The 21633-nt window shown below is 41.0% G+C and overlaps 2 protein-coding genes and 2 non-coding genes across 4 annotated transcripts; 1 reads left to right on the forward strand and 3 right to left on the reverse strand.

The window, feature by feature from the left end:
• Positions 1-1789: 1789 nt before the first annotated feature.
• On the reverse strand, positions 1790-5823 carry EEF1B2 (eukaryotic translation elongation factor 1 beta 2). The gene is made up of 6 exons (XM_075756435.1): positions 5665-5823; positions 5161-5283; positions 3730-3853; positions 3284-3350; positions 2503-2628; positions 1790-1981 (listed from the first exon to the last, which is right to left on the reverse strand). The coding sequence occupies exons 1-6, from the start codon at positions 5742-5744 to the stop codon at positions 1827-1829; spliced, it is 675 nt and encodes a 224-aa protein (XP_075612550.1). The 5' UTR covers positions 5745-5823; the 3' UTR covers positions 1790-1826.
• Positions 2855-2988, reverse strand: LOC142602423 (small nucleolar RNA SNORA41). Its single transcript, XR_012836230.1, has one exon. It is a non-coding gene; the product is annotated as a small nucleolar RNA SNORA41 (small nucleolar RNA).
• Positions 3421-3500, reverse strand: LOC142602422 (small nucleolar RNA SNORD51). Its single transcript, XR_012836229.1, has one exon. It is a non-coding gene; the product is annotated as a small nucleolar RNA SNORD51 (small nucleolar RNA).
• A 37-nt stretch (positions 5824-5860) lies between the features above and the next one.
• On the forward strand, positions 5861-20734 carry NDUFS1 (NADH:ubiquinone oxidoreductase core subunit S1). The gene is made up of 19 exons (XM_075756434.1): positions 5861-6425; positions 7166-7233; positions 7466-7557; positions 8995-9102; positions 10271-10347; positions 10436-10517; positions 10627-10757; positions 11449-11634; positions 12120-12254; positions 12659-12773; positions 13757-13902; positions 14291-14419; positions 15652-15781; positions 16269-16429; positions 18001-18155; positions 18751-18926; positions 19665-19799; positions 19997-20069; positions 20387-20734. The coding sequence occupies exons 2-19, from the start codon at positions 7170-7172 to the stop codon at positions 20476-20478; spliced, it is 2187 nt and encodes a 728-aa protein (XP_075612549.1). The 5' UTR covers positions 5861-6425; positions 7166-7169; the 3' UTR covers positions 20479-20734.
• The last annotated feature ends 899 nt before the right edge of the window (positions 20735-21633 follow it).

A 21633-nucleotide genomic window follows, 5' to 3' on the forward strand; every position in this document is an offset into this window, starting at 1 on the left:
TCTGTGGAATCTTTTTGTCCACATGCCTGTCTCTTGTAACTGGGGAAACTGTGTTCTCGAGCTTTTTTTGTTTTGTTCCTGTGCAGCAAGTTTCCTTCTAACATCAGGGGAAAAAAAAAAAACAACCACAAAAGAAATTCCAACAGCTGAAGAGTTTGTACTTGTGTGCTTGGCATAAGTGAAACACACAGAAAAATCCAGGCTGGCAGGTCAGATGGACAGCTCATAGTGTTGTATTTTAGCAAAGTTAGTCTATAAATCAAACCATTTTATCCACTTAGAGCTTTAATTTCAAGGTTGAGGAAAGAGTTTAAAGGTAAGAAGCACATTGAATGGGAGGTCAGAAACAGTGATGGCCAAGGATAATAAAAATTACATTTTTGTGGCATCACTTTTTTTTTTTTTTTATTTTACTGATGTGGCAGTTGCTGATTTCTTGCTTTTAACAGCACCATGACAGAACTGCTAAAACTAAGCTACGTGATTTAGCAGAAATGACAGCTAGAGAAGTGCACAGAGATGGTACTGTGCTTTAATTACAGACAGGATGAAGCTAGTCCTTTAAGAGTTAAGTTTATGGAAGGTGGGAATGAAGCCTGTAATTATGCTTACTTTCAATTCTTTAGTCATGCTTTAAACCTCTGGCAGGCAGATTTTTTTTCTTAGACAAATTATAAAACAAAGCTCTTACATAATCTGAAGTTGGCACACCTTTAAACAAAGAGAAACAGGACGTGCTGTGCCAGATAACCACATACAGATGCTCTCTGGAAAAAAAGAACAAGAGTTACTTTAGCGGCTGCTGTCAGGCTTCGGCACAGAGCATCTTCATCTCAGGGTGACCAACGTGGCACGTAAAAGGCTCCTGTTTCATGGTCACAATAAATTCTCTATCATCTCAGCCCAACAGCAGGCCTAGAAACGTGAGTTTGTCTAGGAGCTTTACAACTTCGACAGCTTTTACATTTGTATCAGTCCTGCGGATAGTTTTTGGAAAACAATTTAGTTCTGATAGGTTCTTCAATCTTTAAAAAAAGGTCACAATCAACCTAGACGCAAATCAGGAGCCACACAAGCAGCTCAAACCGGTGTTAATTATGCTACTTTATCTCTGCCCTTTAATTGAACACCTATTTTTTGTTGCCTTTAGCCCGCAGCGAGTTAACGACCCGGGTGAATCACGGCCGGCCTCAGCACAGGCCGCGGCCTGGCGGAAGGTGCGCGCTGCCCCCTGGTGGCCGGGAGGGCACAGCGCCGCGCCCAGCCGCTCACGGTGCGGGGTACCGCACACCCCACGGGAGCTTTGACCCACGCCCGCGTGTGCTGCGCTCAGTAAGCGGCGCCGGAAGGGACGGGAATGCGGGTAACTTCCCTGCAGAGATCCTCCCGCTGCACTTCTCTCTGCTCCCTCAGGGAAGCCAAGTTTCAGCTTTCAATAAAAGCCACAGTAGAGGGGGTTAGTCACCACCCTTATTAAGCAACAGGAATCTGTACTACTGTTTAAGTGCTGAAAACAGCGGTTTGTGCTTTTTCCCTTAAAGCCAGGCCTCCTTCCAGAGGAGTTACAGATAGTGCAGCTTCCCCCAAAATGGGCATTTTTAAAGCCATGTAAACCTGGATTAATGGTAAATGTAAATCTATTTCTTCTGCTCAAGCTCTTGGGTACTACAGTGAGGTGTTGGAGCAACCCTGAAATTCAGTTTTAGCTTTTGCCTTACCCTTCAACCAAATTTTACATTTATGAGTTGGATTACACCATGATTTTGAATTAAGCACAGACACAGCCCAATTTTTGCAATTACATTTATTATAGATATATCAAGACTTTAAATCTTATTGAAAGCAGCTACATCCATTGATTGTACATAGTCTTCAAAAGCTGTTATTCTCTCTTCCAGCATATCTGTTCCAACTTTATCATCTTCAACAACGCACTGGATCTGAAGCTTTTTGATACCATAGCCTACCGGTACTAGCTTGGCTAAAAAGAAAAAGAAAAAAGTTATTTAGTACTCCTTGATTGGTAGAATCCCTTAAAAATTCAAATCTAAGATTGAATTGGCCAAAGTAGTCTGCAGGAATACATAAAAAACCCCGTAATTTGTTCTGTATTATAGCCTGCCTAATCAACCACGCAGCACTCATTACAAGGTGGTAAAAAGGGTTTGGTTTTGTGGTTCCCCCGCCCCTCCAAACCAGCGGCGTGGATGTACAAGTGCATGCCTGCTGCTTCAGGAACCGTACCGGGAGACGCAGGGTAGCAGGGCCAAAGTTGTAAAGCTTTCAAAACCTGTATTTGAATCTCAGCCTGGCCACTGCACTAATACACATTGTTGACTATTTCAAGATACTGAAGTACTGCAGCGTTGCAATTCCTAAACTGGTTTAGTTACCCACATTTTCACAGACCAGCAAACGGCAACCACAAAACCACCTATTCATACGCGCTCTTCAGAGCCCACACTGTCTCCCCTCCCTGCTTTGAGGTTTTCTCCTACTTACAAGATCCCCACACCAAGCCATCTGCCTGAATGCTTCGAACACACTCCTCTAGTTTGGCCATGTCTGTCTCATCATCCCAAGGCTTCACATCAAGCAAGATTGATGATTTGGCAACAACAGCTGGTTCTGGGGAAAGAAAGTCAAGGAAATCTTCAAAAACTCATACTTGCAAACTAGCTTAACAAGAACAACTTGTCCAATTTCAAGAAGAATCTCCTCACACAGCTGTGACAGACCTCATGCACCAACACATTTCAAAAGTATTTAAGCTACCCATATGCCAATGTCCAAGATACAGACACACCTGTTCTTGATAAATGCTCTCACAAGGAAACTCAGTTGAGGCAGCTAACATTGTTTGTTACATAGGAAGTCCTTTTCAGAGGATCTGAGAAGGAGCTTAATGCTGTGTAACAGTTTATTTTCCACAGAGGGAATACTGCAACTGCTACAGTTCTCAACAGTTCCAGACCAGTAACTGTGGAGGGACTTGCCTATTGCAGCTTTTTCTCTAAACTTTTAAAGAAAATCCTGTGGTTCATTCTTTTTATATAGCCTCTGGCTAAGACAAACCAGAGTGTATTAAGCAGGACAAAAACTACGTTAAGGTTCCCATTTGCTATGGGAAAGGCTAAGCTGATGGGCAATTCAAGTGAAGCTAATTACTCCTGTCTCATTCAAGTTTGTCTATTTCAGTTAATTAGTGTTTCTAGCCATCCTCTTCAAATGCATCAAAATTAACCCAAGTATAAGAAGATTAGTAAGTTCTTGGTAGACGTACTTTTGGACTTCTTAGATTCATATTGGGCCAGACGTTCTTCCCTCAGTTTCTTTGCTTCTTCACTTTCCTGAAAGAGAAATCTAGTTTCAGAAAAGCACCAAACCCCCACATCCTTAAAGGATAACCAAATTGACTGGCATCTACTCAGGCAAAAACAAATCATCACAACTGTCAGCCGAAAGATGGTGATTTTTTGTTTTACTCATCATGTAACCAGTCAAAGTTGAAGTAGACAGTTCTCCCCATTGCAACACATTCCTTTCTAACTTGTGAATTTTTACCTTCCAAGTTTTTTTTGTTCTGCAAAGACAGCGAATTTGAGAATTCCAAGTAGAGTCTGGTACCAAAGTCACAAATTTAAGTAACTTCAACTAGTCAAAGGCAAAAATCTGCATACCTGGGTATTTCTAAAAACCCCAAATATAATACAAAAAGGTTGCAAGTACCTCCTCATCATCAGATCCAAAAAGATCAATGTCATCATCATCTTTGCTATCTGTGGCTGCACCTGTTGTGTCCTCAACATCAGCAGGACCATATTTCCCCAAAGCCTTCTTTACTCCTGGCAAGCTGAAAGAAACAAGCAGATATTAGGAACCTACTCAAATGTCAATACAATTACTGCCAATTTGTCAATGACCCTACAAATGCATTCATAGTAAATGTTGTGCTAAAAAAAATAAGTATCTAACTCTGCTACTCAAAAACAGAACCTCCCCAAAGACAATCCCCAGTGCTCCTGACATGCTAGTTGAGACTACAGCAAATCCCATATTCAAAGAGCATTCATCTAAGCTGACATGATCCTGCCCAACATTGCTGCTCCACCTACACAGATGGATAGAAAGTTTTCTTATTAGAATCATTCATCTGTAATCTGTGCAGGAAGAGTTACCAGTTTCACATTCATGCTTCCCTAAAAATGTTTTCATTTGTTTAAAAACTAATAGTGACAGAAAACACATTGTTGCAAGGTAACTGATCCTGTGACTTTTCACCTATCGCTCATATAGTTCTATAGTCTTAAAATAAGCTCATAGTTCTATTTTTACTTGAACTGCTGTTATAAGAGTCATAAAACTAACTTTATTTTTCAGGAACTAGAAGTAGTTTCCACAGTGTGGACTCTGTGAAGCAATTTTATCTCAGTCCCATTTAGTATTGTAAGAGCTTTGGAAATGGACTGGCGACTGAGCCACCCAACTTTTTACAAGAGTTCTGTCTAAACAGGACTGAGGCACGTAGAGGAGGCAGTGTAGCAATACTGACACTACCTATGCTGTACCTTTTTAGAGGGGCCTGCAGTCTCCATGGATGTCAATACAGCACCTTTCATGAACACTAAAATCACTAAAAAAGAAAGAAAATAACATTTGCTTTCATATTTCCCCTTCTTTGTATGTGCTTCTGCATTGCAAATCATTGCTTTTGTTTTATCTTCCAGGACTAAAAACCTGAATGAACCACTTTCCTTATTTGTCATCAACGTACTGTATGTTTATCTTTAAAGACTCCTGTAATACTTTCTAATCCATTCTGATGTTGCCTTTAGGGGTCGATTACTGGCATGTAATTTCCAGCTTTCAGCATAGTTTTCCGTGTAAATGGCAGCAACAAATCTCAAGCCTTTCTTCTAAGCTTTAGCAGAAATCTCAGCAACTGAACACTGCCAGAATCAGGTTGCCCAAGTTCTGAGTGAGAGGTGTAATGTACTGACAGAAGAGGTCTGCTCTGCTTCTACAGCTGTTCCTGTTCCAATAGGAACACAAGAAGCCACATGGTACCAGTGAAAAAGTTTCATCCAAACTCGAAGAAACAAACGCAACACTTTGTAGGCCAGCGCACACATGGATTGCACCTTTGCAGTTAAACCATACCTTGCCTTTTGCTTTTCGTACGACTTAATATGATTGTACCACCGAAGAGCATGAAACAAGTCTGCAGGAGGTGGGGCAGCGATTGCTTCAAAGACTGCTATATCAGCCTGAGAAGGGACGTACCTGCGGAGAACAAGCCGAAGTTAACCCCCTTCCTCGGTGCGCGCAGGAAGATGCGAAGCGGCAGCCGCTGAGCACAGACACGACCAGGCTGCTGCTCGGCCCGGCGGCGGGCACCGCACCAAGTGCGACAGGCCGGGAGGGCTCGGCACCGCGGGCGCGTTGTAGCGGCCCAGGAGCTCGGCCAGCCCCGGCGCTGCGCCTCCCACAGCGGCCTGGCGCAGCAGCAGCTGCCGGGCAGCCAAACGCACGGCTGCCTGAGGGCTGCCTGAGGGCCCCCCGCGCGGCGCGGCCCCCCGCCCCCACCGCTGCTTCCCGTCAGGCCAGCGGGCCTGGCCAGGCTCGCCTCCCCCGAGCCCCAGCGCTCCCCCAGCCGCCTCTCACCCCTCGATATAGCTCCTGTCAGCCAGGAAATCATTGAGGACCCGGAGGCCAGCGGCGGACTTAAGGTCCCCGAAGCCCATGACGGCAGCGGCGCGGCGGATACGCTCCCGCCCGCACCCCGAGCCCGACCGCCACGCAAAGAGACCCAGCAGCCCCTGCGCAGCGCTTATATAGGTCGGCGGTCTCCCCACAAGCAGGCACGCACGCATATCCTTCCGCAAGACTGAATAGCGAAGTAGTTCCTCGCGCGTTGGCTGCTTCACCGCAAGCGGACAGAACATCAGAGGTGCGGAGAAGGATCAGAATAATAGATGTGAAGCTAACGATAAAGGCCAGGAAACTTTCCAGCGTTACGAAGGTACTGTAACATTTCTTTACTGTGCCCCCCCCCCCCGCTCCGCGGGCACCAGCGGAAGTTGCTGGAGTTGAACGAAGAAAGAGGCGTAAGGAGACACAAATTGCCGAGTGTGGGCTGTCTGACGGTGGCCGAGAAGGCTCTGGGAGAGCGGCGGAAATTGTCGAGTTCTGTCGTTCGCCGATAATCTGACGGAAATCCCCGAAGTGGCTAGTTCCGAAAATTGCCGAACGCGCGCGTCAGAAGGCTGTACACGTCGCTGAGGCTGCCCGCTCCGGAGATTGCCGAAGGAGGCTCCGGGGAGCAGCGGAAAGGGCCGAGGCCGCCGCCATAAAGGCCGAGGCAGAGGGCAGCCCGACCAGTGGCGGGGAAAGCCGAGGCGCCTCGGCCGCCCGTCCCGCGCCAGGTAACGGCGGACGCCGCGGCAGGAGCGGCGGCTCCGTAGCGTGGGGACGGCGGGCTGCGGCGGCGCCGTTACGGGCGTCCTCCTCCTGTCGCCCGTCCCGGTGCCCTTGACGGGCTCGGCGGCGGGCCGGGGGCTGCCTGGCGGGCAGCGGCGGAGGCGCCTCCAAGGTGACCCCCCGCACCGGGCAGCACTGCCGCCGGCCGTGCCCTCGGCCCCGGCGCTGTGGCGGAGCGCCCCGGGGCCCGCCTGGGAGCCCTGCCGGCAGGGATGGGGACGTCTGGCAAGGCCCCGGCGCGGTCCCCGGGGGAGCGGGGCCCGGGGAGACGGGGCGGGCAGGCGCCCCGGGAGCATGCTTGGTTCCGGGCCGCAGCCGCCCCTCGGGCCCTCGCGTGTGTTTGTAAACACGCCCCGGTGGCGGGGAAGCTGCCGCCCGTTCTCCACGGCTGCTCTCCCTTCGTCCGTGCTCCGGCAGCTCTTGCAGAGTCAGTGGCTTGAGGTCGGCTGCCAGCTGCTCATCCTGGCGCTCACCGGTTTTACTGTGAGGTGGCGTACGTACATGCGAAGCGTAGATAGAAGAGAGCCGTGTCTTGTAGCGTAAGAAAGGAACGTCTTACTCCTCCGCACGTATGTGTGCATACTTGCTTGCAACTGGTATAGAAGTTTTTACTCTGCCTGTTTAAAACCTGTCAGCAAACATTAGAAGTGATAAAAACTCAGTGCTGTTTTCTCTCTTACCAAAGCACCATGCTTCGACTGCCTGCTGTCCGCAGGGCCTTAGCTGGGGTGGCCCCGTCCTCCAAAGTGCGTGGTAAGTGCCTCTAGTTTATGCACGTGTGTATGGTGATAAAATTCCTGTACGTGTAATTGACTTATTGAAGGGCATGTATACATCGTTTGCAGCTCTGGAATTCTGTGTTCTGCTGTTCATAGAACTGGGATTGTATCGATTCTGTATAACCGTAAGATAAGGAGCATGGGGTCTGATGGTTTGTATCTAGCAGTAACTGAAAGTTTTTGTTTTCTTTTTCCGTGTCTCTTAGGACGTACCACTACAACAGCAGCCAGCAACCAAATAGAGGTGTTTGTGGATGGTCATCCTGTATTGGTGAACCCAGGAACCACAGTACTTCAGGTGTGGGGACGGCATGCTGAATTTTTCTTGGACTCCTCATCTGGCTTCTTGCCAGCATGTTCTATTCTATGTAGCAAAAAAACCCCAAACAAACCTTTGCCATGTTTCTTGCAGTTCTTTAGGAGTGTTTTCACTGACTGTGATCAATTTCATGCGGCAGAAATCCTTTGGGGAGTTCAGTATTTGAAAAAGAAGCATCTGCCGTGATTGTCTGAAAGAAGATGCATGTTACATGAATCCCATCTGCAAAAAATTATGCAATGCAATCACAGACTTTAATAAATTCTGGTTGAAATTCTAGCTCTGTGTAACCCAGTAGTCTCTCAGAACCCGTTAATTTTGTATCTTATTAAAGTGATGCCTCAGGTAAATGAGGGATTGACTCCTTTTCGTTACTAGTTCTTATGATTCAGAATGCTGATCCTTCGCTGCTTTTATTATTCTTGGTGCGAGAAGAAATGGAACCTGGCTCTCCAAGCCCGTACTCAGCATTGTTGCTTTTTAGACCAAAATTTCAAGTAGATCTTTTTCCAGTCTGACTTTGTTTTAAGAAGCTATTAAATGGGCATGTGATATAGTGAGTTAGAACATTAAAATACATAGTGTTTATTTAAAAATACATCCCTTATTCTTTGAATATAAGTTACTGATTTATTAGAATGCCCCCAGCAGGAGTCTAGTGTAAAATTTTCTTAAGTGTTGTTTTTATTAACATTTTAGTTTTGCTTACATGTGATAATTTTTAGTAGAAATCATCAGAAATCAGTCTTGTTAGTTCTTTTTTTATTGAACTCAGTGGTATTTCTTCTGGCAGGCATAGCTAGCACTATAGCATAGACCCCATCAGCAGGGGATTTTAGGCAGGAAAGGCTATCTTTATCTGTTCTCTGGAAATTTGTTCTCTCTGTCGTCCTCTCTCTTCTTCAGACATGTCATGGAAAAATATTTGAGTTTGGGGTTCTGCTGAAGTTGAAGATTAACTATGCGCCAGTACCTTTATAGAGAGTATTCATGTTGTTGAATTATTAGAAGTCATTATTCCCATTGTTGTTTCATTTGTATTTTTCAAATTTTCCTCTTATGCAGTTTCCTTTAAATAGTTCATGTACTCTTTAAAAACTTATTTCTATTGGTAGTGTCCTATCTATTAGAAAGAATCCTCTATATTCTTGGAGGAAAGAATGAAGGAGACGTCAGTTCTCATTTCCTCAATCAGTTACAAATTTAGGAAAAAATATATTTGTAATTGATGACCTGACATGTTCCTGCTTGATCACAATTTTTATTTACGGTCACTTCTTAAGTTGAAAGATCAAATGCATTGTATTCCTGAGCACTAACACTATTATTCTTTGAAAAATCTGAGTAATGTTTAATGAGGTGGAACTGAAAGGTCTAACTAAAATTTGATTTCCCTTTGTTTCTTATTCCTTATAGGCCTGTGAAAAGGCTGGAATTCAGATACCTCGGTTTTGTTACCATGATCGTCTCTCTGTGGCTGGAAACTGTAGGATGTGTCTTGTGGAAATAGAAAAAGCTCCAAAGGTATTGTATGTGTTTCACAGGAATTGCAATTTTCTGCTGTGCTTAGGGCCTAGTTTCAATCTTGTAAATAATTGTTTGTACTGTCATTAGCACACAAATCGTTGTCATTCAGCTGCTTGAAGCAGGTTTTTTCCCTTCTCCCCACTGGTCCACAGTGATTGCCTATGGATCAAAACCAGTTCTCAAGCTCTTATGGATTATCTTGCTCCTGGACATGAGCATTTGGTAGCTGAGTATTTTCAGTCAGATATAATTTTATGTTCTCTATTTCAGGCTTCAGCCGCACATTTTCAGCTCATATTACACAAATGTAAAGTTCAGATACTGTATGAATTTGGCTGTAGGATTAGTCTCTGCAGGTTTGTTTAAGCTAAGTAGAGATTACAATTAGTTATAATGCGTTAAAATATAAACTAATGTACCATTGATTTCTGTTGTAAAATAGTAGTTGACTCAGGATTGAACGCCGTCTTCAGCAGCTGAAGTATTAAGAAATCTATGCAGATAGTTGAGGTATTCTTTTGGAGTTCAGTCTTGGATTACACATTTATATTCACATATAAAAGCTCGCTTCAACTTGAATTCCGTAGTTTGAGCTTTGTGTCTCTGGAAGTGTTGGGTTATCAATAAAGATGGAAGTCATGATGGTCTATCTCATGATGTGATTGAAAAGTAGGGGATATTCGTTTTCTGAACAGTTCTTGTTAATCTTGCAGTAATCTTGTGAAGAATTTTACTCCAAGACTCTTTGTATAGGCTTTGTCCAAATAAATGTCTTGTAAAATGATGCATACTCTGAACTTCAGTTCTAGAGGTTTTTCAGATCTCTGCTGGACCTTTTTGGTTTGCCTTATATCTGTTACAACTGACTTCTTGCTATAACTACTTGATTTGCAACTTGAAAGTGTAAAATTTTCAACTTTAAAAATAAATAACTAATTTAACCTTTTTATATAGCAGATTAATAATAAATGTGGCTTCCAGTGACTTTATTGGTTAGATTTTCTTTTTTTTTTTTTTTCCTTGCAAATACCTTTTAATTTTTGCAACATGTTAAATTAATAACAGATGTCTATGTTAGAATTTGGGAGGAGGGGGAGTTTGGGGGTTGTGGCCATGTTGAGAAGAAATCTGATGTGTTCATGCTTGCTTTTTATGATGATTGCAGCCAGTTGCAGCTTGTGCCATGCCAGTTATGAAGGGCTGGAACATACTGACAAACTCTGAGAAGTCCAGGAAAGCTAGGTACCTTTCTTTTAGCCTCCTACAGCTGATTAGTTGTACTGCTAAATGACGTAAAGTTGACATTAACTTTAATTCCTGAACCCAACAGAGAGGGTGTAATGGAGTTCCTGCTGGCAAATCACCCATTGGACTGTCCCATCTGTGATCAGGGTGGAGAATGTGATCTACAGGTACAGCATCTGAATAAATTGTGTAGACTTACTTATTAATACTATTGTCTTAGGTGAAATTGTGCTTTCCTGCAGCCTGGATACGTCTATTTTCTGTTGTCTGTTCTAGGATCAATCGATGATGTTTGGCAGTGATAGGAGTAGATTTAGAGAGGGAAAACGTGCTGTGGAGGACAAGAACATTGGCCCATTAGTCAAAACAATCATGACTCGGTGTATACAGTGCACTCGATGTATCAGGTAATGTCCTTTATTTTTCACTGCAGAGAGTACTGAGCAAGCATATTTCTATCAGTTTGTTACTTGTGAAAGAAACACCATGAGGGGCAGTCAAATTTGGTTGTTTTTTTTTTTTTTCTGGTAGGGACTGATAGCTGGTTTCCCAGAGATACCAGACAGCTGTCATGCAGGAAGTAGAAACAGCCAAAACATGAAAGTTAAATCAGAATTCTACAGGGCAGGTCTTACGGTGTTAGTGCCAGAATGGATTTTAAAACATTAAGTGGCTTCCTCAGCCACAGCAGCAAGATTTGTTATAGCCTCTGGTAGCGATATTTATGCTGTTCTTTAGTCTTGAGATTCAGTACCAGCTAACTTGAGCCAGATTGAAAAGAATACAACGTACTTGCCTAGTTCTAGAAAGAACTTGTTAAGACTAATGTTGGACTCATACTGTAAAATTGTGAGCCCCAAACTAGTCTGTTTTTTGATTTAACTCCACCTAGTTTTTGTAGCCCCATCCGAAGGAAATTCTGCAGCTGTGTAGTCCTGCATGTGATGGCGCTGACTAGTGTGTCTAATTGTTTTCTTCTTTCAAGTGCATGAACTAAGGCTAACATTTTCCCTTAAGAAAAGGAGATAAGGGTGAAAAATGTGCTATGTTGCTGTTCTACATTCCGGATTTGTTTTTCATTCTTTTTGCATCTACCAGGTTTGCTAGTGAGGTTGCAGGGGTCGATGACTTGGGAACAACCGGAAGAGGAAACGATATGCAAGTTGGTACTTATGTTGAAAAAATGTTCATGTCTGAGTTATCAGGAAATATTATTGATATCTGCCCAGTTGGTGCTCTTACCTCCAAGCCATATGCCTTTACTGCACGCCCATGGGAGACCAGGTATGTATCTTAACTCATCCTGAAGATGCAACTTTCTCTGTCTTTGTAGTACACTTTGTCTTAGAATACGTCCATCTATGGTACCAAGGGTTTTCTCTGATTTGTATTCTCTGTGTTTTTGTTGTAGACTGTCCATAGATTGAATCTAACACAAATTCTGTTATTTACTCACAGCTCATTCAAGAAAAGGAAGAATGTTACTGTTTGTAGACTATTCTTCCCTTATTTTTACTCTAAAATGTTTTGGACTTGTAGGATGTGCTGATTGCACAGTAAAAAGAATGTGTATAAAGGAAAATTCAAATTCATTAACTCAGTAATTGTTGAGGATATTATTTAAAATATCTTGTGAAACTAAGCTCTTATATGTATATCTAAAGCTAAACCTACAGTACTTTATTTTTTGTTGTTGTTTTGGTTGCTATGCAGTCTGTTGCTGCTTGTATATAGAAAACTGCAGACAGTTTGTATATTCTTCTCAACAGGAAGGTAGAGTCAATTGATGTTCTTGATGCAGTTGGAAGCAACATCGTAGTCAGCACAAGGACTGGAGAAGTGATGAGAATTTTGCCAAGGCTGCATGAAGATATCAACGAGGAATGGATATCTGACAAAACAAGGTGTGTGGGAGGTTTTTGCACCCACGTGCGTGTTTGTGCACACGTTAAAGGCACGTGTCGCAGAACCAGAAATGTGGAGAGTAGCACAGACTTCTGGATTCCAGTGTTAATATTGTAAAGCTATAGTGAAGAATAACTGGTAAAACATGTTTTTAATACTATAATTGAAGTTACTGAGTTTTCTAAAATTTTCATTTTTGTAGCTTTTTTACAGTAACTTTAATTTGTATCAGACTTTTTTGCTTGTTTTTGAGAAGGAAAAGCTAAACTTTCAGAGGAAATATCTCTTGTGCTTCTCTCTTCTAATCCTTGGAAGCTGTTAGAAATCTCAGCCTTAGAAAATACTTAGTAAACACAATTACCCTAGTCTTTGCTCTTTCATAATATTAGTGATGTTCATGTAGGTTTGCTTATGATGGTCTGAAGCGCCAGAGACTTACTCAGCCAATGATCAAAAATGAGAAAGGACTATTTGTTTATGCCTCGTGGGAGGACGTCTTAACTCGTGTTGCTGGTGTGGTAAGAAAAATTTTCAATATATGAAGCATAAAATTAATTTCTAAAGCTGGACATGTTAAAATGATTAATATGAAAACAGTCATACAGAAAAGGGCTTTTTTCTTTAAGGTTAGAGGGACTTCTAATACATTGTATTTCCACTTAAATTTCTTCTTTTGAATATTATTTCCTGTTTCATGGATTAGACTGAATAACTTTGTCTTATCACGATTTCATTTGGGGCATTGGGAGAGAAAATACTTTTATTTAAATAGGAAACTAAATTTCCTTCAGAAATCTAGGAGGAAGCAACTTTACTGAATTAATCTATCTGAAGACTTCTTTAAATTCATTTAAACTATGTTATCACCACTTTTGCCATCAAACCCATTAATTCTGTATTACTTGTATCTGAATTGTGCTTGCCTCAGTGCTTTCTCTGTGTGGTGATTGATTCTGCTGTTCAAATGAAGTGCTGCATGACTGCTCTGGGTTTTGATTAAAATTTTTATGTGGGACAGAGTAGAATTGAGTAACTGTAATTGAACTTTCCACAAGGATGTTTTTGCCCATGGTACAGTAGCAGGGTCTGCTACGGAAGCTATTGCTCCTCAGATAATACCTTTGTGTTGAGTTTACTGCCTGAGCTTTTGTTACGGAAGTTTGCGTTCTGTCTGCACTGTAGTGTCATTAAAACAAAAGCATTCACTAGTCTTCCTCTCCTCACCACACTGAATGAAAATTAGCCACACCTGAGGAATAACTCAAGTGGGAGACACCTGCACAGATTAGAGAGCTGTTCTTTGCTTGTCACGCGTTCCGAGGGAGCTGGAGTTGCTGCCTTGCAGAAGTCAGACCCTGCTGATCAGTTTGTGCTACTCCAGGCCAGTGGTTGCACTGCTGGCTTTGGCACATCCTAATGGAACAAACATTTACTTGGGCCAAATGGGAATGTATTTCAGTGGTTTCTTTGGCTTGTGTTTATGCTTTCTCTTGCTCTCCAGCTACAGGCTGTCCAAGGTAAGGAAGTAGCAGCAATTGTAGGAGGACTGGTGGATGCAGAAGCATTAATAGCTCTGAAAGACTTACTGAATAGAGTAAATTGTGATACACTCTGCACTGAAGAGGTCTTTCCTACTGCTGGAGCTGGGTAAGAGTTCAGGCAAAGTTTGTAATTAGCATGTTAATAAACTTTCCAGTCTGCAGATCATCTCATGGTAAGATTCTGAAATGACCAAGGATAGCGATTGCTGATGCATTAGCAGATTTTGTGTGAATTTACAATATTCATTTATAGAGAGTATTTATGGATTGTGAGTACATACAGAGTCTCTACTATGGCAAGGGTTGCAAACTTTACTGTATGTCAAGGCTGCTGCAGTTTAACAGTAGGGTACTGAAAGCCAGTTACACTCTGTTGTAATTTGGATAATTTAGTCTATTTCTATTTGTGTTGTGAAAACTATAATACAGTTATGACCTTGTAAACTGTGTAATAGAAAAAGGATCTTCATCTGCTTAAATCTTTTTGTTAATAGCACAGATTTGCGCTCTAACTACCTGCTTAATACCAAGATTGCCGGAGTGGAGGAAGCAGATGTCCTGCTTCTGGTTGGCACCAATCCACGCTTCGAGGCACCGCTTTTTAATGCTAGAATTCGAAAGAGGTTTGTATTCCTTGGTGAATAAGCAAGCAAATCCATCTGGATTTGATACAATGCTTAGGTGGAGCAGCAGGCAGTAAGTTGAGAGCGTTCATCCAGACAGACTCACTGGATTTGGTTCACCTTTTAGTAAAGGGAGTGGTGATACATGTGTAGAAAAAGGGGGTCTCTTTTCACTGTAGCGTATAGCTATGTTTTGTTCATTCTCACTTTGACATTTTGTGTAAGTTCGTATACTCGGACATCTACTCCTTTGTTACATTACACAGACCCCTCAGATTTTCTGGCTTACAGAAGCTTGTTAAAGCATATTCCTTTAAAGAAGTATTTTCAGCATCAGTTTGTTGGGTTTTGTATTGTTGTTGTAACAAATCAGACTTGCTGATTTTTAGAAGCAGTCATTCAAGTTTATCACTTTCTTCGGCAAGTAATGTGGTTTTCCCAAACTTTTGAACATAGCTGATTCAACTTTAACAAGATATGTCAGCAGGAGACAACCGGTTTGTAAAAGCCCTATCCTTCCCAGTACTGGGATCTTCCAAAATACATAATTTTAAACAATAGTAGCCTTAAAATTTTGAGATGAAAAAATGCAATGAAATTTATGAATGATTCATATATTTTTATAAGTCTGTGCTATGAGAAGCTGCAAAAAAAGGAAAAAATTTCTAACCAGCTAAATTTTTCTCTGCTTATCTGAGAAATAAGTGGATTTCTAAAACAATGAGCACTGTGAAATTCAGAATTCTTTCTGCCTACAAATGACTTTAACTTCAATTTTGAAGTAACTAAGAGTTAAGTCAAGCTAAATAAACTTAATAACGGCTGTAGGTGTGGGTTTTTTTGTTTTGTTTGTTTTTCCCTAACACTGGAAAAGATGATTTAAAGTTGTAGCACCTCATTTTGTGGAACGTTTTTTTTCCCACTGAACTGGCAAAAGTTTAAGGGGAGGAGGGAATTGCAAGGAATTGAGTTTCGAACTTATCATGCAAGGTGTGCTGCAGCACTGGTCCCAGAATGTACAAATAGTCCTTCTAAAAAAAACTTAGGCTTGTTTAACAGTCAGAATAATGCTAAACTGCATGTTACCAAAACCAATATCATTTAAATTCCTTTGAAAGAATTTGCATCCTATTTCAAATTATTGCTAAAATTATAATTAGTGGCTTTGGTTGAGTAAAACTCTGCATTTCTTTGATTATTTTTTTTTTTTTTAATGTTTGCTGTGTTTCCAGCTGGCTTCACAATGACTTGCAAGTGGCCCTTGTTGGCTCTCCTGTGAATTTGACCTACACATATGATCATCTAGGAGAGTCCCCGCAGATACTTCAGGACATTGCTTCTGGAAAACATGCATTCTCTAAGGTACATACAACTTAAGAGTGTGACACTTAAATTTCAAATGTATTGAATAATAATCTAATTTCTCCACATAGATTTGAAGAGAAGTACCATGTTGTATATGGGGTTATTTGCTTTTAATCAAATGGAGAGATGAGGGAATAACTAGCATGCACCAAGTATGTGTGAACTGTTTAATATATTCAGGTGTGTAAAACTTTGCAGTGCAGGAAACTCCTGAAATATTTCTTCATATAAAACAGGCTGTTTCAGCCACTGCTGTTTCCACTTAAATGTCTGGTTATCAAGAGTATAGTTCTGCATTGACAGGGTAGCGTACTGCTTTATAGCAGTTTCTCTTGGCTTTATCTCTAAATGAAACAATGAGTGTTTCAGAACCGTAGCTTTGCATGCAAGACTTATGTAGAAATTGTGGGATTTGTTACATTATCTGCACCAAGAATTGTCTTCAGAGCCTTGGAATGAATTTCTTGATTCTTCACTTGCACAGGTCCTTGACCAGGCCAAAAAGCCAATGGTGGTGGTAGGTAGCGCAGCACTGCAGCGCAGTGATGGAGCAGCTATCCATGCTGCTGTTTCCACCATTGCACAGAATGCCAGGACTAAGAGCGGCGTTGGTTCTGATTGGAAAGTCATGAACATCCTCCACAGGTTTGCTTTAAAGCTTTCTTTGGGAGCCACTTTCATTCATGCTAGGCCTACAAAAGTTACCACGATGTATGTGTGCGGATTTCTTTGTGCGCGCGCAAGCGGCTTGTCAGGTTAGAACCTGTAGGGAGTATAAAAAAAAAAGTACAAACTAGCAGAAACTTTTTAATAAAAAATAGTTACTTGACCTGGAAAACTTTTCAGGCTCTCCATGAGATTTTTATTAATCTATTATATTTTAAATACAGAATTTAAAGTTTAAATTTAGACGTATAGAAATCAAGAGAGCTTAATAACATACCACAGTGCTCAGTAGAATGCACAGCAGACCTTAAATGATTGCTTTTTATCTAGAGGAAGAAAAACAAACAAAATGGTAAGAGTATTTAAATAATACAGTTTCTTATATTATTCCTTTTACTGTGCAGTTTCTTAACTGAACAGTTAATAGAAAAGCTTCAAAGCTTTTCATTTTAGGGCTTTTGATCTTAGTTATTCAGTTTATTGCGATATTATTCCTTTTAATAGGCAAGCTTCTTTTGGGACAGTCCTTCCCCACTCTCTTTCTAAAATTCTGTCAAATTGACAACCTCTGTAAAGGAAAAATTATTTCAGCAAATGTAGTGGTGCTCAGATTCGGAGACTCAACAAAGTCCTTCTGCCAAAAGGCATTGATGTAAAACTGGTATAGCAAGAGCAGGGCTTGGTCCTCTGAAAGAAACTTGCATATAAAATCCTGCTGTTAAAACTGAAATATTTAATACCAAAACGGTGATGAGTTAAAGAACACTCATGATACCTTTTTTTACATGTGGTTTGGCAGTCTTTCATATGATTGACTTTCATGGTTTTGGTGCACCATCCGCTCTACCTTAAGTGTAAAATGCAACTTAACTTATTGGAACCTATATGTCTGACTGTGTCAGACAAACTTGAGTAACATTGAAAGATCTGTATTCTACAGAGAGAATCTTTTTTCTTTTACATATAATTGTAAGTCTGGTACCGGATTATGCAGGATTATGCAAAACTTTCTTTGGAAAAGAAAAAGACTGCCAGAAAACAAAAATTATTATTTCATTCTTCTAAAAGTATTTTTATGTGTGAATACATGAATAGTGATGAAATAGTGGGTTTAAGTCTTAGATGCTTCAAAGTAGCAGATGGTCCAGTAGTTGGTCTTTTGTCTTCCATGTGAGTGCCCTAAATTAAAGGTCCGTTGGGTTCAATTCATAGCTGAAATGTGAACCTTGATGTTCCAGATAAGTGAGCTGCCTGCCACTAGGCCCTGACCTGGAATGTCTGCCTTTATTTTGCTATCCCATCTTAAATAGGTGAGATTCCCCAGGAGAACTTCAAATGGCATCAGTTTATCAAAACACAAACCCAGCCTGGTATTCTGTCAAATACTCTGTCAAAATTTTCAGCTGCCTTTATGCGTCAGTTTTGTCCTGTTACTGTTAGAGACCTTTATGTCCCTTTTAAATATTTAGTCAAAAAAAGAAGTTAGGTCTGTTCTGATGGGAGAGGGAGAATTCTGAAATCACTTAGTCATAATGTGTTTGTTCCTACAGGGTTGCAAGCCAGGTAGCTGCTTTGGATCTGGGTTTCAAACCAGGAGTGGAGGCAATTAGGAAAAATCCTCCCAAAGTATTGTATCTCTTGGGAGCAGATTCGGGTTGTGTAACACGTCAGGATTTGCCAAAGGATTGTTTTATCATCTATCAAGGTAATTAGTAGATGTAAATTAAGAAATGTTGCTATCTAGCAGCTGGAGAGAAAGCCTGAACAGTAGCATACTCTTACAAACGTATCTGACCCTTTGATAAATTCTAGCCTTTAATTTCTGTCAAGGAGTGTGGAACTTCCAGCATATAACTGAGATACTGGTTACCTATTTCTTAGGTAAAAATGAGAGTTGATGAGTAATAGAATATAAATCAGTTTGGTCTTGTGGAGCATAGCTTCAAACCTGGCAGACAAAATGGCATTTGTTCCCAGCTGTTGTATCGTACCAAAACATGGTCTTAATTCACTAGGCATCCTTGTTCCAGGAGCCCTCCAAAGCAGAGTGGCTATAGAGACTGAACTACCATTTACTACTGCTTGTAGTCTGTTCATTCTCCCCAAAGTATTAGGCAAGTAAGACCTCAGAGCAGTCAGCCTAGTAGCCTTTATGTGACTGCTTAAGTGAACCTTAGAAACTTTTTTTTTCTCCCTGGGAACACAGAAATTCTGTATTGTGTTAGTAAAGGATTTCTTTTTATTTTGACTTACTTATGTCTTATATGGTCGTGTACTGTTTCCTCTTTCCATGTATGTAGGACATCACGGGGACGTGGGAGCTCCTATGGCTGATGTTATTCTTCCAGGAGCAGCGTATACAGAGAAGGCAGCCACGTACGTGAATACTGAGGGCAGGGCCCAGCAGACAAGAGTAGCAGTAACACCACCTGGGATGGCAAGGGAAGACTGGAAAATTATTAGAGCTGTCTCTGAGGTACTGTTGCTTTTATAAATTGCTTCTAATAAAAGTATACTGAGAGGTTAAGTTCCTCTTGTATTGAAAAGTGTTCCCAAAAAAGAGGTACATTCTCAGGGAAGTACATGACTATAGTCCTAAGAAGTAATGTTTTGTATTGAATCCTTTGTTAATTCTGTGAATTAAATCATATTGTTTCTTTCTGAGGATAGCACTAATATTGTAGCTGCTGTATGCTATTGGAATGCATAATGGATGAAGCTTTGTCTGCAAATTCTGCTGGTCTTAATGAAGTGCTTCAGAGGAAAGGGGTGGGAGGAGGCAGTTTGTTGCTTTTTATAAAGAAAACAACATGAACTCTGAGGACAAGATCTGGTATCATTAGATAAGGTCAAATATGTGCTTACTAGTCACTGGGAACAAGATGCATTGATGGTTTTATCTCATTTGGTGGTAAGCTAGGGAAACTACAAGCGACATCTGTATGGAAGGAGAAGAGTACTTCTTGTCTGTTTTTTTTCCTTTGTATAGCAAACAGGACAGCCTAGTTTTAACATGGGGAAGTCTTAACTGTAGGCATCAGAAGTCCAACAGAATATTGTGACTTTGCTTTAATTTGTACATTATCACTGCCTGTGTTTTCAGGAGTGTAGATTTTTCCTGATTTTACTTTAGGTATGTTAATGGATTGGTAATCTAAACCACTATGTATTAAAACCTTAGACTTGATTGCATTTCTTTCTGTGAATCTCTTAGTTGGCTGGTATGACCTTGCCTTATGAGAACCTTGATCAAATACGGAAGCGTTTAGAAGAAGTATCTCCTAATCTGGTCCGATACGATGATGTGGAAGAAGCGAACTACTTCAACCAGGCAAATGAATTGTCAAAGGTAACCAAACATGAAGCATCTAGGCGTGATTTAGTGCTGTTACATAGCTTGATGCTTTTTAAAGAAATGGGCCGGCTTCATACGTAAGCAATACAAGCATACTTGGACCTGTGCTGAATGCAGAATTCACTGAACAAATGCTTTGCTAATGAGTTCCTATCATAAAGCTGACTTTTTTTTTTTTTCCCCTGCCACAGTTAGTGAAGCAACAGCTTCTTGCTGATCCTCTTGTTCCACCTCAGCTCACAATAAAAGACTTCTATATGACAGGTATGTGTAGTATGGCCTTTCCATTCTGAAATCAGCAATACATTTTATGTGGCTTTACAGTAAGATTCTTACGAGGCATTTAAAGCTTTCCACCAAGATATGTCAGATTTGAGTCTTCTGAAGAAACAAAATTTTCCAGTAAAATTATTGGAATTTGCATAAAGCACAGACCATTCAACTATATTTTCAACTAAGCACTTTTTTTTATCCTGTTTTTATGCACTCCTGTGCTAAATCTTTTATGTTGTATCTGTGTATAATTTTGAAAACAAACAGTTAACATACTGACAAGTGGTTTTTTGGGGGGTTTTTTCCAGATTCAATCAGCAGAGCATCCCAGACAATGGCCAAGTGTGTGAAAGCTGTTGTTGAAGGTGCTCATGCAGTAGAAGAGCCAGCCAGCTGCTAGAGACTAAGCGGACTGCTACCACCTCCATCCAAGTATTTGTTGCAGTTAACAGCTGTGACTGATATTTTTTTTCAAAATCTATTTGCTAGGCTGTTGTATTTCTCTTTTCTTTGTTCACATTTTCACCATTTGAAATAGTCCTATAATATTATAGGACTGTTGTTGTGTCTGAGAGAACATGCAGCACTGAACTTACTGTACCCAGAGGCAGAGTACATGGTGATTGTATACAAATAAATTATAATACTAAACCATCCATTACATGTGTAATTCAAATAGCTTATGCTTCTTGCATGAAAAAAACTCAGTAAGCAACTCAGACTTGCTAAGTCTTGATTTGCTAGGAACAAGTCTACATGGCAAAAATACTAGATGTAACCTTTTTCCAGGGTATCCAGGTATCTTCATTTTAAGCACTGGTGAGAGTGTGAACATGCTGGTTTTGTAATGCACCTTCAGAGCAAGTTGTCCCTCTTTTGAGTCAAATATACCAGATTTATGTCAGTGTTCAGACCTACCACTGCTCTAGATCTCTCTCTGTTTCTCCATTTTGTTTCAGTTGAGAAACTACTCATGGAAGAAATAAAAAAATTTTTGTCATGAAAAAGAAAAGCAGTTTTCACACAGCGCGCTCATACTGAACTGCTTTAAAAATTTAGCAGAAAGATAAAGGCCTTTAGCTACACCAGTTCAAATACACAAAAGACCTGAGAATAGTTTCTCTGTGTGCTGATCTTTTTATAGCAAAGTGGGTGAAGGGGTTGATGTGTTGGTTGTGTTGGGTTTTTGGTGGTTTTTTTGAGCTTTAGAATTACTTCTGAACAGCAACTCTCTCCTCTATGTTGGTTAATGTAAGTTTGGAAGAAGGATAGTTCCCTCTCCAAGAGGCTGCTAGAGTAACAGGGTTTAGAGTAATCCTTCCAGGAATCATGCAAATGGGAACAGTATCATCAAGCCATCACTTCCAACTTTATTGGCGGGGGGGAGTTAATTTTGCATGAGGAAAATACACAGGAAAATGTGGCGAAGAATACTGAGTGCATGAGAATGCTGCTATAGAAGCCATAGCTTTCTAGCTTTACAAAAATGCTTTTTTTCTTCTGTGCTTAAAATTTTTCAGTAACAAGGAAGTAATTTTTTTAAAAAATTGTTTTC

Source organism: Balearica regulorum, chromosome 6, assembly GCF_011004875.1.
Source record: "Balearica regulorum gibbericeps isolate bBalReg1 chromosome 6, bBalReg1.pri, whole genome shotgun sequence".
NCBI classification, from domain to species: Eukaryota; Metazoa; Chordata; class Aves; order Gruiformes; family Gruidae; genus Balearica; species Balearica regulorum.

Bases quoted from the DNA above. Each gene is read 5' to 3' on its own strand.
- EEF1B2 (XM_075756435.1), bottom strand. From the start codon at position 5,744: ATGGGCTTCGGGGACCTTAAGTCCGCCGCTGGCCTCCGGGTCCTCAAT. The intron at 5,284-5,664 runs GTGAGAGGCGGC...TGTTCTCCGCAG, and splicing joins GACAGGAGCTATATCGAGGG to GTACGTCCCTTCTCAGGCTG. The intron at 3,854-5,160 runs GTATGGTTTAAC...TGTTTCTTTCAG, and splicing joins TACGAAAAGCAAAAGGCAAG to CTTGCCAGGAGTAAAGAAGG.
- NDUFS1 (XM_075756434.1), top strand. From the start codon at position 7,170: ATGCTTCGACTGCCTGCTGTCCGCAGGGCCTTAGCTGGGGTGGCCCCG. The intron at 11,635-12,119 runs GTATGTATCTTA...TCTTCTCAACAG, and splicing joins GCACGCCCATGGGAGACCAG to GAAGGTAGAGTCAATTGATG. The intron at 15,782-16,268 runs GTACATACAACT...TCACTTGCACAG, and splicing joins GAAAACATGCATTCTCTAAG to GTCCTTGACCAGGCCAAAAA.